This window comes from Podarcis muralis, chromosome 3, assembly GCF_964188315.1.
Source record: "Podarcis muralis chromosome 3, rPodMur119.hap1.1, whole genome shotgun sequence".
Lineage (NCBI taxonomy): Eukaryota > Metazoa > Chordata > Lepidosauria > Squamata > Lacertidae > Podarcis > Podarcis muralis.
In genome coordinates, this window is record NC_135657.1 from 27,533,818 (window position 1) to 27,551,303 (window position 17,486).

At 40.8% G+C, this 17,486-nt stretch overlaps 1 protein-coding gene across 1 annotated transcript in view; it reads right to left on the reverse strand.

Annotated features, from left to right (window-relative positions):
• The window catches only part of USH2A (usherin), a 433,394-nt gene that overhangs the window by 220,924 nt on the left and 194,984 nt on the right, over nt 1-17,486 (reverse strand). The window contains exons 33-35 of the mRNA XM_028724645.2: nt 12,148-12,307; nt 9,513-9,684; nt 3,677-3,824 (exon numbers count right to left, since the gene is read on the reverse strand). Coding sequence (XP_028580478.2) covers nt 3,677-3,824; nt 9,513-9,684; nt 12,148-12,307 — 480 coding nt within the window. The remainder of the gene's footprint in view (nt 1-3,676; nt 3,825-9,512; nt 9,685-12,147; nt 12,308-17,486) is intronic.

The window sequence follows — 17,486 nt, forward strand, 5'->3', positions numbered from 1 at the left end:
TTCTCCTAGCCCAAATACATGTACTGGAGGTGATGGGGGAAGCATGCACCAGACTGGGGTGGGGTATGGTGGTACCAAACTGTAAATATTTCAGGTCAAATATCTGCAAAGTTTAGCCTGCCAAATAGTACCGTGAAACTGTATACACAGTCATACCTCGGGTTGCGAACGTTGCGGGTTGCATGTTTTCGGGTTACGGACCGCGCCAGACCCGGAAGTACCGGAATGGGTTACTTCCAGGTTTTGGTGCTAGTGCATACGCAGAAGCACTAAATCGCGCTTTGCGCATGCACAGAAGCACCAAATTGTGTCATGAGCGTGCGCAGATGCAGCACTGCAGGTTGCAAACGTGCCTCCTACACGGATCACATTCAAACCCAAGGTATGACTGTATTGGCCATGGTAACACAAATACAAAACACTTTGAACTGCACTTTGGGAGATGCAAACTGTCCTGGCTGCAGCCTCTCATGTGGATATTAAGTGCAACTCCAGAGGGTCATCTGGCCATTGTATGGATTTCATGGCTGCAGAAGACTGTTGGAACTGTGAAACTCCTCAGGGCCTATATTGCTCTTTGGGTGCTGGCCGTTCAAAATGCATTTGTACCTAGGTGCATTGGTAGTCATCTACTGGACATAAAGACCTAACAGGTAAAAGAGTACATTTGATAGTTCATAAATTTAGCTGTTTGATACCTCTGTGTATGAGTAGCTAAAGGGTATTGCAGTCATCAATTTACGTGGACACATTGGGACTGGAAGAGTAGGGAATACCATGTTCTGCTGTCACTACAAAATCACCTATAATCTTGACTAGGTTTCAATATAAGACCTAGAATCTTTCATAATGGACAATTTACTACATCTTTAAAGTTATTGTAAAGATGTAAAGATACATCACACAAAACAACTAGAACTGAAATTGTAACTCTGCCTTGTTTCCAAGAATGAGATCCAACTTGTTGTAGACTTAACAATTGTGTATTCCTGTTATCACTACTATTCAGCATAAATACTGAAGATAATTACAGTGGTGCCCCGCAATACGAATGCCTCGCAAGACGAAAAACCCGCTAGACGAAAGGGTTTTCCGTTTTTGAGTTGCTTCGCAAGACGATTTTCCCTATGGGCTTGCTTCGCAAGACGAAAACGTCTTGCGATTTTTCCCTGCTCCCCCCCTTTTCCTAAGCCGCTAAGCCGCTAATAGCCTTTTAGCCGCTAAACTGCTAAGCCTTTAATAGCCGCTAAGCCGCTAAACCGCTAATAGCGCTAATCCGCTAAGCCACTAATAGGGTTGCTTCGCAAGACGAAAAAACCGCTAGACGAAGAGACTCGCGGAACGGATTATTTTCGTCTTGCGAGGCACCACTGTATACTAATCTTAACAAAGCACTTGAAAATATTAAACCTGATTCTGATACCAATTTGAAAATTTAGTATACTCGACATTGAAGGAGGACTGGCCACCTTTTGAGTTTTGTAGTTGGTGATTTAAAGAACAAACGAACAACAGTTGCTCACATCAGATTCTGCATTTTCTGCACTTGTAATGTGAATGGAAAATACATATTGTATAAAATATGTATCTCTTATCATTTCTGTCCTGCAATAAAATGTTCACAAGTCACACATTCCTGACTTAATTTCTCCAAACTATTCTGTAGCAGGGATTTGATCACATACATGCAAATGTAAGTTTGTGCAATTAATGTGGATTAAAGCCTCCTGGCACAACAAGCCCACTTTTTGCACTAAGCAAAATGATGATGAAATGCACTAGAAAGTGTGGGATAATGATAAATTCATAGGAATTCATATCTTTCTTTACAGCATCTTACAGCCATCTTTGCATATATGTCTCTTCAAGTTCTCTCCATCGCTTTCTGTTGTTTGCTTCTTGTTTCCATGTAACCTCTACACAAACAAATCAGAATAAATGCTCAATAAAGAGCGGGCATTTATATAACCTCCATGCACGCTTTGTGCAAACAAATCAGGACGAATGCTTAATAAACAGGTCATCTGGAAGCAACCTAAGAGGCATTCCTGGTGTACCATGTTTAAAACAACAATAAATGGTTTAATGGCTATGGAAATAGTCCTAGGCAATGATTCACAGAACAAATAATAATAGTGACATATCCCATCGTCCACACTCAGTGCTGTGCATATCTGTGAGCAAGCTTCTTGTTAAAATTCCTAATTGCTTACAAATTATTCTAAAATAATCAACAGTGCTATGTTGAAGGCAGATTAGCTGCAAACTTAAATTAACTGACAGATTACAATAGTTATTTATAACTCTTAGTCTATCAAAGACCTCGTTAATAGTGTCTTGTACTCAACTTGAATTGATTTATTAGTGTAATTTTTATATAAATCTTAAGGATGCAGGGGGAATGCTAGGAGACCAAATATTCATTTGGTACTTTTAAAAATTGTACTTTTAAAAAAGCAGTTATTTTAAAAGTAGCAGCAAGTATCTGCAAATAAGACTGCCACATGTTTACGGGCCTTGATCATGTACCAGAATTGAGCAGGTGAAGCATTCTCCACAATTTACCTCTATACCAGGAAAAAGTTTCACCTGCTAAAATTCAGTTGCTCATAAAGCCATTGGCCCAGAGTCACTAAGAAAGGTGACAATTCTGGCTACAGTAATTGTGATTATTTATTTAGAATGGAAAGCTTTGGCCAAGTCAGCTTTTATCACCCTGCAGCAGTTGGACATTCTTGTAAATTACATTTTAACCCTCCTTCTCATCCATGTTGGACAGACTACTATGCATGCTGTACCCCACTTTATTTTATCCTAAAAACTTATGAGGTATTTCAAGATGGCTGAGCAGAGACTGAACCTGAGTGTCCATATTCTAATTCAAACACTACTACATCACATTGGTCTGCGTTTGTAAGCTAAACAAACAAATTTGCACAAACTATCATTTGGATCACAATGCTGTTATCCTTTCAGTTTTCACACTTCTCTGAATTTTGAAATACTGTTCTTGACCAAAAGCCCAGAAAACTTACCAAACTTCATATAAAAGTTCACATTTTGGGTTGAAATACATACAAAAGTGCGTATTTTGGATTGAAGTGCATATAAAAACTTGTGTTATGTGGGGATATATGTTCAAAAATAATGTGGATTTTCATACGTTTTTTAAAAGATCACAGCTTGATGCAGAAACAGGATGCAGCAGACTTAGGAACAAACACATCTGAAAATGACACAGACCGGAAACAGACTTATCCTTCCATCTCCTAGTCAATCGCTTTAATCCCTTTACTACTCTCTCCATTTTTAGAAAGTAAAAATGCAAGACAAATAAAACATCCAAAAGTCAAAAGTTATGGTAAAATGCTATAAAAATCAACACGTTATTAAGAGGTGCCGAAGACGATCCTTCAGTTCAGTTGTTCAGGAAATACATTAGGCAAAGGAATGCAGTACATGTGAACCATCAAAAGGGAGCACTTTTGAGCCACTAAAACAGCAAAGCAAGGCTGAAAACTTCTGTCTCCTAGCTATAGACAATGATACTATCTCAGGTATTTTATGCGCTAAAATGATCATTAAAAATTAAGCACCACATATAAGCTGCCATTTAGAATATTAATTTACCTTTACTAATCATCTTTTTAACTTGAGGCTAAAAGAGTTCACTTACCATTCGGATACTCTGGCTTCACCCACGAGATATTAAAGGAGTCAGAGGAATAAGACTGGGCTTCAGGAGCAGGAACACCTTCTGGTGTACTCTCAGTTGTTGTTGCTGAGTTAGCTTCACTTATCGTGCAGCCACCTCCACTGCAGGCCTTTTACAAAAAAATAAAATAAGTCACAACAATAAATCTATAAATACATCCCCAGCAGATGCCAATCAGAAAAAAAGCCAGAACTCAAGAGGCTTTGTAAAGACTTATATTGATTGTATATTTTTAGATCTCAAACAAAACATGATCCCTTCATACCTTTTCACTTGTTTGTGGGGATTTATTTTAAGTTAAAGTTACACAAAGCCTATGAAATGGCAGGAAAGATCCTTTCCCAGGAGCAGGCCTCTCCAGAGAGTGAGCTGTGTATCACTCTTTCCAATTGCCTGCTTCTTTTTCAACAAGGATGACCAGGAATTAGAAAGGCCGCTTCTGTGTGAAGGGGTGAAGACTCTCCACGTGAATAAGTGGAGCTGAAAAAGGCAGGGATTGTTTTTCTTCACATTATTTATTTAGGCTGCTAACTTGCAGGCTATTTAAATATTTTAAAAAACATTTTGGAAAGGTAGTTTTTCTTGCTTTTCAATGGAAAAGCACTGGATATGCATATAATCAATATTAAAACATATAATGCATGCTTATATATCTCTCAATACCCACTTTCTAAGCTTAACTTTATTACTTAACATAACACAAAACTTTACCATTTGTTATGAAATTTAAAAATTGTAAGTGCCTTAGCTTTTATGAACATAACTATTATAGGTATCACAGGTAAAGATGCAAGCTGCTGCACTCTAATTATATCTTGGTCTTTGTTAGTTGGGAAAACAAAGTTATTATTTTTTTAGGAAAAGTTTAAAATAGTAACAGAAAGTCAGCACTGTAGCAAACGAAAGGAAGGTTTGAATATCTGGGCCTGAAAGAGTATAAATGCCTGAGGACTTTCACACAGAAAAAGAAGAAACTTGTTTTTAAAGTAAGCACTCATAAGAAAAATCCCAGTGGCTAATTAAGGAGTAAAAATGGAAATTCAGTCACATTTTAGAAATATGATTGAAGAGTTCAATTTTATTTCATCATTGTACTTAGATAAGTTACAATGATCTGCACATTTGCCTGAGAGTTTGTTTCTAAGTAAAATGGATAGGAGTGGCCTAGAAGTGTAATAATAAATAGAGATGGACAAAGCTAGGGGTGGGGGTGTCCCACCCCCTGTTCCAGGATGAAAATCGGGTCCCCCCCATAAAGGGGTAAAATTCTGTCCAAAAGCCCAGACAGGGGCTAATGGGCCATAGAACACACAAACTGCGACCTGGCGGGATCACCCTATCTGATTGTGTTATGGGTCACCATCTCTTCATGAAGGATGGATAAAAGAAACCAGTTGCATTGTTGAAAAGGTAAACAATATCTAAAACGCCAATATAACAACCCTGGATGCTGCTTTCCCCTTAATTTTCCTAGAGTTCACACATCACACTAAACCATGGTTAACATTAACCATGGTCAATGTTACACACAGATAAAGCTGAGGTGCCTGGCAGACAGTCATTTAAATCTTGGTTTATAACATAACAGAATAGTTACAGTAAAAACACCAGCGAGAGCAGCTGATCCTTGAGAGAGGTCCGAGTTTTCTGTAAGCCCACTTGTGTATTTGAAGCTTTGGGGTGATGACAGCACAGGATCACTCATAACTCTAAGCTATGGTTTATAAACCAACCACAGACCTTGGTTAACCAGCAAACTTTACTTATAGTTAATAAACCATCGTTAAGGGACTGAGCTAGGTTCACATATAACCCTAAGCCCTAGTTTGATAAAGAAATGCAGGGGATTTCCTCATTTTCTGGGCAGTCAACAGGGAAGACTGAAAGTTTCTAGAATATTGCCTGTGGGGCTGCACAGAGACTGCAAAAATGGCATTATGGTATACATTGATCTGAAAGTGACAATTAAATGGAAATCAATGCATATATGTAAGGTGTAGATTGTTTACATAAGCACAGCAGTTCATAATTCATTAATGAAGACTTAACAAGCCATCACACAGAAAAATACTAAGTGGTTTTTTTTAAAAGGGGGGAATGGGATCAATGTCCTCTACTGTGAATAAATGAAATATGGACTGCAAGAAGATCAAACCGTTCCATCAGCCCTGAGTGCTCACTGCAAGGACAGATCCTGAAGCTGAGGCTCCAATACTTTGGCCACCTCATGAGAAGAGAAGACTCCCTGGAAAAGACCCTGATGTTGGGAAAGATGGAGGGCACAAGGAGAAGGGGACGACAGAGGACGAGATGGTTGGACAGTGTTCTCGAAGCTACCAGCATGAGTTTGACCAAACTGCGGGAGGCAGTGGAAGACAGAAGTGCCTGGCGTGCTCTGATCCATGGGGTCATGAAGAGTCGGACACGACTAAACGACTAAACAACAACAAACAAATGCCACACATCGCCACATCACTTTCATCATGTGGAGCCATCTGCTTCTATTCCCTTTTAGAATGTATTCCTGTACATGTCTACTCAGGATTTAGTTCCCCTGAATCTGGAAACCCCAGAAACTGGTTATAGGATTGTAGTCTCCACTGAATCGGCAACTATGCTGAATCTCACAACGAAATTAATGGGACTGGAAAGTTCTCCACTCACACCCATTGGCCACTTCTTGTGGGGTGGGCAGTCTGCACCATCTACTCCACAGCCTCCTTCATTTGCCCACGTCACTATGCAGCAATGGGAACTATCCAAAACCTTATTGCTGCAGGGAATGGGGTCAGAGGAAGGAAGGCTGCTAAGGAGGAAAAAAGAAGAAAGGGCAAGAGAGAAGACTGGACGGTTGTTGCATGTGTGCACACACATATGTGTGCTTGTGAATGAGGGATGGAGAGAGATTACGCAAATGAAGAGGTGATGTAAATGTGCAAGAAAGAAAGAGTGTGGGGTGACTCTAGCCCTGTCCCTTTTGACTGTAGCCCCTACTTGCCATAGGCATGTAGCCCCAAAAAGTTCTCCCCAAAGGAATGTACTCCTTGTGCTGAAAAGGTTTTTCCAGCCCTGTTCTTGGCAAATATCTAGCTACATAAATCACAAAACTAACAGTTTCATCATACCTTGCTGCTGAAAAGGTGAAGCTAGATGTAAGATCAGTTGCAATCACACACCACTATTTACTCCATAGGGCAAAGCACATTTGATATTCCTATGGTATCTGCACCTATAGTCAGCCAATTCTTTCTAACTTAATTTGTGCCAAGGTATCAGTGGGGCAAACTGGATGTAGTCCTAAAATAAGGGAAGAAAAGTAACCTGTGGACGTGTGAAAAGTGCCTCTTCCTCAGCACTGAATAGCTGCAGTCTCCTGCCTCCTCATACTCTTACCATTAGTACACATAAGGGTCTGCTTACTAATATATATATATATATATATATATATATATATATATATATATATAGACACAGTGGTACCTCAGGTTAAGTACTTAATTCGTTACGGAGGTCTGTTCTTAACCTGAAACTGTTCTTAACCTGAAGCACCACTTTAGCTAATGGGGCCTCCTGCTGCTGCTGCACCGCTGGAGCACGATTTCTGTTCTCATCCTGAAGCAAAGTTCTTAACCTGAAGCACTATTTCTGGGTTAGCGGAGTGTGTAACCTGAAGCCTATGTAACCTGAAGCATATGTAACCCGAGGTACCACTGTGTGTGTGTGTGTGTGTGTGTGTGTGTGTGTATGTATATATAGCCAATGAGGGCAGTATGTTGTGGTGGTTACAGCACCAGCCTAGGACAAGGGAGATCTAGGTTCAAAACACCCTCAGCCTTTAAGCTCACTGAACAACCTTCATTCAGTCACTATCTCTCGGCCTAACAACCTCCCAGAATTGTTGTGAGGAAAAAATGCTAGGTCATGTACAGTATGCTGTCTCAAGCTCCTCTGACAAAGGATGGGGAATAAATAAAAATGAAGCACTGAAAATCATCTTTTTTTAAAAAAAAAGTTATTCATTGTAGATTATACTTAGAAGAAGCAATCATACTGCTTTTAAAAGTCCATTTAACAGGCCACTTAATGCTTATGGTTTGAACAACAGATGTAGCTGCATCCTTAAGTTACATTCATCCCACCCGGATGATTTCAGCTGGACCATGTGTGATGACTGTCTTAACTGTGTACAAAACTGCAGGAAATGTACATAATACTCTATAGTTTACTATGCTGAAATACCCAAAGGACAAGCAAATGCTATCAACATGGATTCCAAGTCATCCTTAATTAGTCTGAATGTCCTTGCTTTGGTGGACTCTGAGTCAGATCCTTATAGTTACTTGAAGGTAAATTATTTTCTTCGTGGTATAATGTGGTGTAATATTTAGAGCATTCAAGAGCATGTTGAGCAAAATGAATGCATACAGAGTGTCTACACATAAATGTAAATGTATTCATAATCAAGAGCAGAATATTTTTCTATGGCATTTATCAAAGCAAATGTCCTTATATAGGTATTACTATAAAATGATGAGAGTGTTTAAAACAAATAGGGACAATCTCATGTTTATATTCAAGGTATTTTCAGTTGTACCATGGAACTTAAACTGTTCTGTAATCAAAAAAAGAAAAAACCCACACCAAAGGAAATGACTGCACAAAAGAACAGCAATGACATTTAAAAGACATTTTAAAATGCTGCTGGTTTGCAATAAACACCTTCCCCCACTTGTATTTTCTCAAACTTACTTTTGTGGGGATTTACAGAGAAATTTCACCACACCAAAAAGAAGGAAGGTATGGTGGAAATTGGGGCTTGGTTAAATATGAGCATCTACAGAATTTAAGTCACACACAACACAAAATGCCTCTATGCAATAGTGATGTGTGAACTCCCGTGGCTCATACTCACTTTGTGAACACATGAACAACATATCTAGCCTTCCTGAGTGTGTGCAGAAAGATGGCAAAGGTCAGTGGATTAAGCAACCCTTCCCACCAGCCTCCTTGTGTTCCTCCACCCTCTGTGGACTCCTAGGCAATCCCCTGTACCTTTCTTCTCCCAGACTGGCCAAGTTCTCCACATACATACACATCCCTCCCTCTGTTGGAGTACCTACAAGAATACTGCAACACCTGTGCCTGAGGTACAAGGAATGCTAGAAAAAAAAGTTCTCCAGAGGTCTTGACTCAGGAGTCCTTGAAACTATGCTTTTCCAACGAGGACTGGACTCTTGTGTCCCGTGACACACTGGTAGAGGGAGGGAGGAGAAGCGGGAGAGCTTCTTGCCACCAGTAGCGGTGTCTCATCCATGCTATGAAGTACGTAGGTTTAGGAGAAGGAAATGGGATACAGAAGAGGAAGGGAGAGCTAGTTTGGTGGCAAGGTGACTGGCAGTGTGTGAACTCAATACGCGCCCAAGCCCAAATCATTAAAAAGGCCAGGGCTTGTACTGGGGAGATGCTTTTTTTAAAACAAGGAAGGAGGTTGTTGCAAATTGAATTTAATTTCCATCATTAATTTGTAGCGAACTGTGGAAGTTATTTCATTTCTGGAGCTTTGGTGGAGTCTTCAAAACTATGGGGTGAGGAACTGGTTGGTTTTGCCTATCCCGTCTTTAAAAACAACAGTCCCTTTCTTTGGCATTAAAGTTGTTGCAAAACTTGCTTAAAGTTATACAAAAATTAAAATTATGATTCCGACACCCTTCACAATAGTCAAAAGGAAGTATAAATATAAATACACATAAAAGTTATCTATTTGACTGTCTTATTAGTGTGTGTGTGTGCAACTTACTGCAAGCTTAATGAAGTATTCAGTACCAGGGGAAAGGCGTCGGATGGTATAGTGCTGGAAAAGATCTGTAGAATTATAGGTGACATTCCAAACTGTGGCATTTTTCTCATTATTGGCAATGTACAGGATATAGCGCTGCAGGTTGCCATTTACATCCTCTGGTGCTTTCCACCTGAAAATAAAAGCAAGACATAATTGCATTCAGAAAGCAACTCACGCAACTATTGAAATACAAAGTTTAAAGGGGGGAAATCCTTATAGTAATTACTTAAAGGAGGAAAAATAATCTGGTCATCAAACAGTCTGGGGAAAATATTGAAGTAACACATGTGGCAACATGAAACATTCTTTAAAGGTAATATTTGTACTTGGAGCCCAAATGATTGTGACAATATCTTCAAGGTAAAAGCTTCATGCTGATGGTATCACAAGCATTTTTTTCCCCTGTGGCAATCTTTGCACTGAGGCTATGACCATATGTAGGATACACTGATTGCATAAAGACAAAATGGAAATTAAGTTGGCAAGTGATAATCAAAGGTTCACAGAGGCACTAAACTAATCACTTGTATGCATTTAATCATAATAAATTTAATTTTTGTCACAAACCCTATCTGTGATTGAACTCACTAGGATTCTTGCATAAACAGAAGAAAAAAAACCATTTGTGTCATCTTAAAAAGGGTGGGGGGAGAGAAATTTGGCTTACCCATTCTCCGTGGTACCAGGGTGAGGCAGTGTTGCTTACTGAGACCATCCTGGTCACCATTTGGGGGTCATCTTGCAAGCAACACCAAGAGAAGACTTTCCAGAACAGAAAGAGCAAGCCCCAGATCCAAAGAAACACCTCAGGTATTAAAAGGTGCTTCATTGCAATTGCCAATGGGTTGTCAACCACAGAATGAACTATGCTAAAACTTAATCAGAACTTTAACAGATTTTAGAAAGAGAGAGAGAAAAGGAATATGCTAAGACAATGGCCAGCCCTTATACATGAACTATCCAGAGTTACTAGAAGGTGGGCGACCCTGGACCCACCAATTGAAAGGTTGGGGAGAGGAATTCTAGAAACATCTAGAGTCAGTAGACTGGCCTACACTATGACCATTCAGAATGAGAATCCACAGGTAAGCCCAGGTAAGATGGGGGGACTCTATTACTCAGATGTAGAACATAGGAAGCCGCCTTACTATTGTGCAACTATAACTGGTAACAGGTCTCTAACAGAGGTCTGCCACATTTTTTATTTATTATGTATGCATGTTTCTCCAAATACACTCCAAGCAGCTGTTGTTGTTTAGTCGTTTAGTCGTGACCGACTCTTCGTGACCCCATGGACCAGAGCACGCCAGGCACTCCTGTCTTTAAGCAGCTAACAAATGGTAATAAAAACAGAATAAAGCAAGCCATATATAGGTGTATGTATGTATGCACGCACGCACGCACGAATGCACACATACACACATTTAATAGTGACAGACACTTTTTATCAAATTCCAGCAGTAGAAAAATAACTGAACTGAGCCAGCCAAAAAATTAACCAAAGATGTTTTATTTAAAGTTTATAGAAAAGAAGTTCACCATAAAGAGTTGCATTTTAATCTGGTATGAAATATAAGGTTTCATAAGGTTTTGATACCTCATATGTGCGCGGGTTGATACCTCATATGTGCGCGGGTGGCGCTGTGGGTAAAAGCCTCAGCGCCTAGGGCTTGCCGATCGAAAGGTCGGCGGTTCGAATCCCCGCGGCGGGGTGCGCTCCCACTGCTCGGTCCCAGCGCCTGCCAACCTAGCAGTTCGAAAGCACCCCCGGGTGCAAGTAGATAAATAGGGACTGCTTACTGGCGGGAAGGTAAACGGCGTTTCCGTGTGCTGCGCTGGCTCGCCAGATGCAGCTTGTCACGCTGGCCACGTGACCCGGAAGTGTCTTTGGACAGCGCTGGCCCCCGGCCTATAAAGTGAGATGGGCGCACAACCCTAGAGTCTGTCAAGACTGGCCCGTACGGGCAGGGGTACCTTTTACTATGTGCTCATAGCCTTTTGCTGGCTCCTTCTACTAAGACAGGCATGGGGAAACTTAAACCTACCAAGCTCCTTCAACTGGCCCTTAGTATTCCCCAGAGGATGACTGGGAGTGCTCAGTTATCACCTCCATTGCTGAATAGCCTATGGGGAGGGTAGCCCCTTTCCCAAATGTCATTGCAGGGCGTTAAACCCTGGCAGCTGGATCTTTTGTAACCAGAGCCAGCAAGAATTTAATATCCTTTAGCATGAAAAGGATCACTACTGGCTACACTGGAACCAATGGAAGCTTCAGTGCTGGTGCTAATAGCAAGGGTTTTTGAGAGAGAGGAGGTATTTTCATTTCTTTAGTGGGGGAGGATTAAACCCATTTTCTGGTAGGGGAAAAACTAGACACATCAAAGATAACCTCACATTTAAAGTCACATTTAGTTTGAGTCAAAGTCATAGCCTCTGCTAAGACCCCAACCTGGATTTCCCCCAACTAGGCAAAGACAATCTGGGAGTCCCTTGCTGCCACATGCAAGTTGAGCATTCCTGGAGACCAAAAGAGAAGAAGCCAAGTTTGTCCCAAACTGAAACCACGGGTGAAAGAGGAAAGTCTATACTTAACTGTGCATATATTGTTTTAGAATCCAAAACGGTCAGGACCGGTGCATCCACATGAGCTGGTGGCAGCTGGGCTGTAAACAAGGTGACCTGGGAGCTGTTTGTACAGCCAACAATTGTGCAAGCAGTGACGAGAAACTGGTGCGCTGCAAAAACTCGTAATTCTACAAAAGGAGGAAACAGGTATGGCACTTAGCTTTTTCCTTAGGATTTCATAAAGGACTGGATTCAGAAACACTGAAAAGAATTATCTACCACGTATTTTGCACTTTTAAGCAGGATGGTGGTGGTGGAGTTAGAATATTATAAACACTGTTAGCATAGTTATTGATCTCATTTTGTTCTATATATCTTCTTGCAAAACTGAGCTACTGAACGAAAGAGGAAAATGTAATATAGAAAAAAGGCATATGCATTAATCTGTTTCATACTATTTTATGTATAAAACATAATGAACACTCCCAAATATACATCAGTCTTAATATGCTCAAATGGTTGTTTTCTCTCATAAAATGTGTTAGATATTACATATAGCTATTATGATATATTTCATAATATCTAATATGTGAAATTTCCCCGAGGTCTTGAAAATTGCAGCCTTCTGTAAGGCCCTGTCTACATTAGCACACACTTCCTTTCATATTTAGCTCTTCCTCTGCTAGAATTAACTATTTTTCCTGAAAACATACATTTCTTTATCTCCTATCAACCCTCTGGCTTTCTGGCTCCCTGCAATAAATTTAGAATGTGTGCAGCTCATGTAGCTTCCAATAGCTGAGTTGTAAGGTTCTATGGAAAGGGAGGGAAGAACTTTGAAATGTGAATGTAAAGTAGTTGTGTTCCGGAATCATGGTGTACCTGAGAGTAATATAGACTAAAAGAAATAAGCTGGCGAAAATAGCAAGATTGTCAAGGTGGCTGGGTACCATGGTGGAAAGTCATCCCAAAAGAGGCTGAGGCAACCCAGCCAGATGGGCAGGGTATAAATAATAAAATTATTATTAAAATGGAACATATCAGTGTTAAGAAAAAATGATAGAAATTCTTAAGTCTTTAGTAAATAAAAAACCAAGACATAGTCTACAGTGGATGCTCACCTTTTCCAGGTGGGATGTGGTTGGGGCTCCTCGCCTCCATCCTGGCAGACAGCTATTGCATGTTTGCCGTCCATTTGGGAATTCCCCTGGCTGGCACAATCTCAAAGCAGGACCTCCTGCCTGACCCCAGCTTCAAATGGGCCGATCAGAGACCCCACTGGCTGGGCAGTGCCTCACTGGCTGGCCAGGGATTAGCTGCTGCCATCTCAGTGCCAGGTTTTGTAAACTAAGAAAATCTTTAATAAAAATAAATTTTAAAAGAGAGAGAGAGTGGGCTGTGCTTGCTTTCCACAGCCCTGTTGGCTGAAGAGAAAACCCTTTCACCCTTCCTCATCATTAATCATTCATTTACATTTTAGGTCAATTTCACATTATTTTAACCATATTTAGCTTTTCAGGTTGCTGCTTTAATCTCATTTTATTCCCTGGATTGTATTCTAACAACTTGGAAGACAGTCTTATTTCTTCCGCTGCGGGAACTATTACACTGTACTTTCGCTTTTATTTATTTCTGTTTGTTCTCTTGGAGCTGGAGAGAATGCATGCCATTATGCTTTTATCTGTACATAGTGTGTAAATAAATACAGTGGTACCTCGGGTTACATACGCTTCAGGTTACAGACGCTTCAGGTTACAGACTCCGCTAACCCAGAAATAGTACCTCGGGTTAAGAACTTTGCTTCAGGATGAGAACAGAAATCGTGCGGCGGCAGCAGGAGGCCCCATTAGCTAAAGTGGTGCTTCAGGTTAACAACAGTTTCAGGTTAAGAACGGACCTCCGGAACGAATTAAGTACTTAACCCGAGGTACCACTGTAGTAGATTAGCTCTACGATGTCTCACGCTTCTTGCTGTGCTATGCCAGAGGCTTAGTGTACATATATCATTATGATGTATGTCGCTAGAAGCTCACTGGAAGAGAAGGGAGATGCCTTTTCCAGAGCTGCGCATCCCAGAAGATACTTGAGTTCCGGGGGCTTGGTTGCTGTATTCGAAGCCAGGAAGGAATTTGTCTGTAAACAAATTGGCTGGTCTAGAGGTTTGCCTTTCCCCAAAGCAAAACGTCACAACTTTTGGAGGTTAAGGCATTGGGTGGAAACCTAGTCTTCAAGCTTTGGGTGAAGTGGTGCACCTGACCAGAGCTGGTAACAGGAAATAAGATGTGTGGTAGAATGTTCTTGGTTCTGGCACCAGTCTTCTGTCACAGTGGTTTGGAGCCTCTTCGAACCTACAACCCTTCTTAATCTGATCATGTACCATGGAATCTACCCTCTTATATCTTTTTAATCATATACAGATTTATCCCAGCCTTTCCTTTCTCTCCCTTTATTATATTTCTTCCTGCCTTTCTCAGGGAATAAATCTGCTTTCAAGCCTAGCCACAATGGATTACTCACTAAGGAAAACAATGGTTGCATGCCTCTAAACTATTGAAGTTTCTCTCATGTCTTGTGGCATGACAAGTAGCCACAAGAATGGCAGAGAGAAAAGGTGCCCACGAGAAGAGCCCAGGCTACATTTCCTACAAACAGTGAGCTACAGAAACCACCCATTTAAATCAAACCAGCATCAATTACTTGCCACATCTGATCCGATTTGTACTTCTTGTCTGATATTGACCTATTCAAGTGCTTCATAATGGATCAATTGCTGCTACAGATGAAGGTAGGAACATAAATCTAAATCCGGGGCACTCCCCTAAAACTCTAAGGTTACTGTTTGTCAAGCCCCTTCTGATTACAGCATCTTGTTTTCCATTTGCTTGATTGGGTTATTTGCATAAGAGCAAATGTAGGCAGTTGTGGGCATGAAAAACAGATCACTCTAAGATGCATTAGAAATGGATCCATGAGAATTGTCCAGAGATGTGTTATGAGGAAATGCATCCCAGTATATGGAAACCTCACCAATTAACGTCAAATAAACTATAATTTACAATACAGATCACAAATTATATGCTATTTTGCAATTGATTTCATGCTTTTGTTAGAGGAATTTCATTGATCTCTATTTACAAAATGAACCAATAAGCAGGAAATGATTTTCTTTTAACTCTTCACAGAAATTGAACGGGTTTTATCACATTATTACTCACTTCCACATTAGTAAATTAAAAGTCAGCCGTTGCCCCTTTTAATTTGTAAAATGGAATATGTCTTATCCACGCTATAATGCAGAATCTCTTAATTGTTTAAAATAATGGCATGTCTCTGCCCCTTATTTTATTCTTCTGAAAAGTTATGTCTTCACTTCCTACCATTTATTCTTTAACCCAGGACGGCCAGAACCTGCCAGACTACAGCTTCCAACAAGCCCAGTCAGCATGGCCAGGGGGGGTCAGAGATTATGGGAGAAAACAAACACATACACAAAAACACACTTTACACTAAGTCAAACCACTGCTCTATCTAGCTGTGTATTGTCTACACTGACTGACAGTGGCTATCCAGTGTTTTAGGCAGAAGTCTTCACCAGCCCTACCTGGATATGCCAGAGATTGAACCTAGTTCCTACTGCTTGCAAAACAGAAGCTCTACAGCAGGGCTATGGCCCGTCAACCATCTGTACAATAGCTGGAGAGCCACAGCTCTGCTTTAACTATTAAGCTTCAAATGTTTACCCTTACTTTAGTATGAGATGTGCCAGTTGATATGAATGCAAAATATGGGCAGAAGTCTGTTTAAGGACTGCTGCTGTGTCAAAAGCTACTGTTAAAAACACCAAGATATAAGAGTAGCTCTGCTGAATCAAGGCAAGTGGCCCATCAAGTCCAGCATCCACAGTGGACAGCCACATGCCTGTGGGAAACCTACGAGCAGGACCTTAGCACAAGAGCACACTCCCTTCCTGTGGCTTCCAGCAACTGATATTCAGAAGCTTACTGCTTCCAACCATGGAGGCAGTGTTATGTACTGAAGTTCTCACCCTGGGCCAGCAGGGGGATACTGTAGATAGTTTTCACTCAGGTCCACATATGCAAATAAGGGATTGAAAGTGACGTTCAGTGATTGGATAGTTACAGAAAATGGTTACTGTTGCGTTCTAGTGGAGCTCTATATAAGCAGGCTGGCTGAACCCTTCAGTTCAGTTCTGTTCTGGCCTGTGAATAAACAAGAGCTGTTTGAAGAATCGCTGTGTCATCTGATATGTTCACCCACAACTTAACACAGAGTATTGCCATTGTGGTTAGTAGTCACTGATAGCCTTATCCTCCATGAATTTGTCCAATCCAAGTAATCCAGATGGCTGGCCATCACTCTTTCTTGTGGGAGCGAATTCCAAAATTTAATTCTGCAATGTGATGAAGAAGTACTCTGGTTCCCTAAAGGCACCCCTGTAACACCTCTGTGGAGCTTCTAGAGAGAACGGGAATGCATGTGTGGCGGAGGTTTTCTCCCAGAAGCACAGGGTCGACCCCACTGGGTTCCTATCAGGCAGAATGTGGGCTTCCTGATGCTGGATACATGACCAATGCCTTGGCCAAACCTACTCTTACTTATAAGCAATAAAGCTGTGGCCTAATCCAGCCCAATACCAGAATCCTGTGTCCATTCTTTTGGCCCTCCCTGCACCAGTCACAGACATCATGTTCCTGTGGCAGCAAGAACAACCATAAGATTATATCTGAGGCCGTATTCCTATACACATTTACCTAGGAATAAACACTGCTGTACTCAATTGAGTTTTTCAGAATAGGCATGCATACAATTGCACTATGGATCTCTTTATTATGTAGACACGTTCCTAAACTTGTACACAACCCTAACAACTCCCCTGGAAAGGGAACTGCTTTCTCTTTTTTCACTATCCATCATGTATATGCTTTCCGAAGAATGAAGGGAGGGGTTATAACTCTGCCCAGCATGCAGAATCAAGACTATAGGTTACAAACATTTCCCTTTGGTTAATAGCACAGCTGGTGGAACACCAGTGGTGATTGGTTGTGTACAGAGTGACATCAATGTAATAGCTCCTGTCAAAAAACTGATGTGCATATGAAGTTTCAGAGACTGTTTTTATGGTGTCACTGACACCTAAACCATCGTGATATTGTGTTAAAATCTAGTGAACCTTGGAAGCTATAAATAATGCTTTCTGAGGCGTCTCTAGAAAGAGTAACAAAGGCCTCAAATGTTGTTTCCAAAAAAATTTACTTCCATATAACAAAATAAGCCACTCTAGAAGTGTGGGAACATGTTGTGTATATTTAGTGATGAGGAAAGATACTTTTTAAGGCTTTGCTTTCT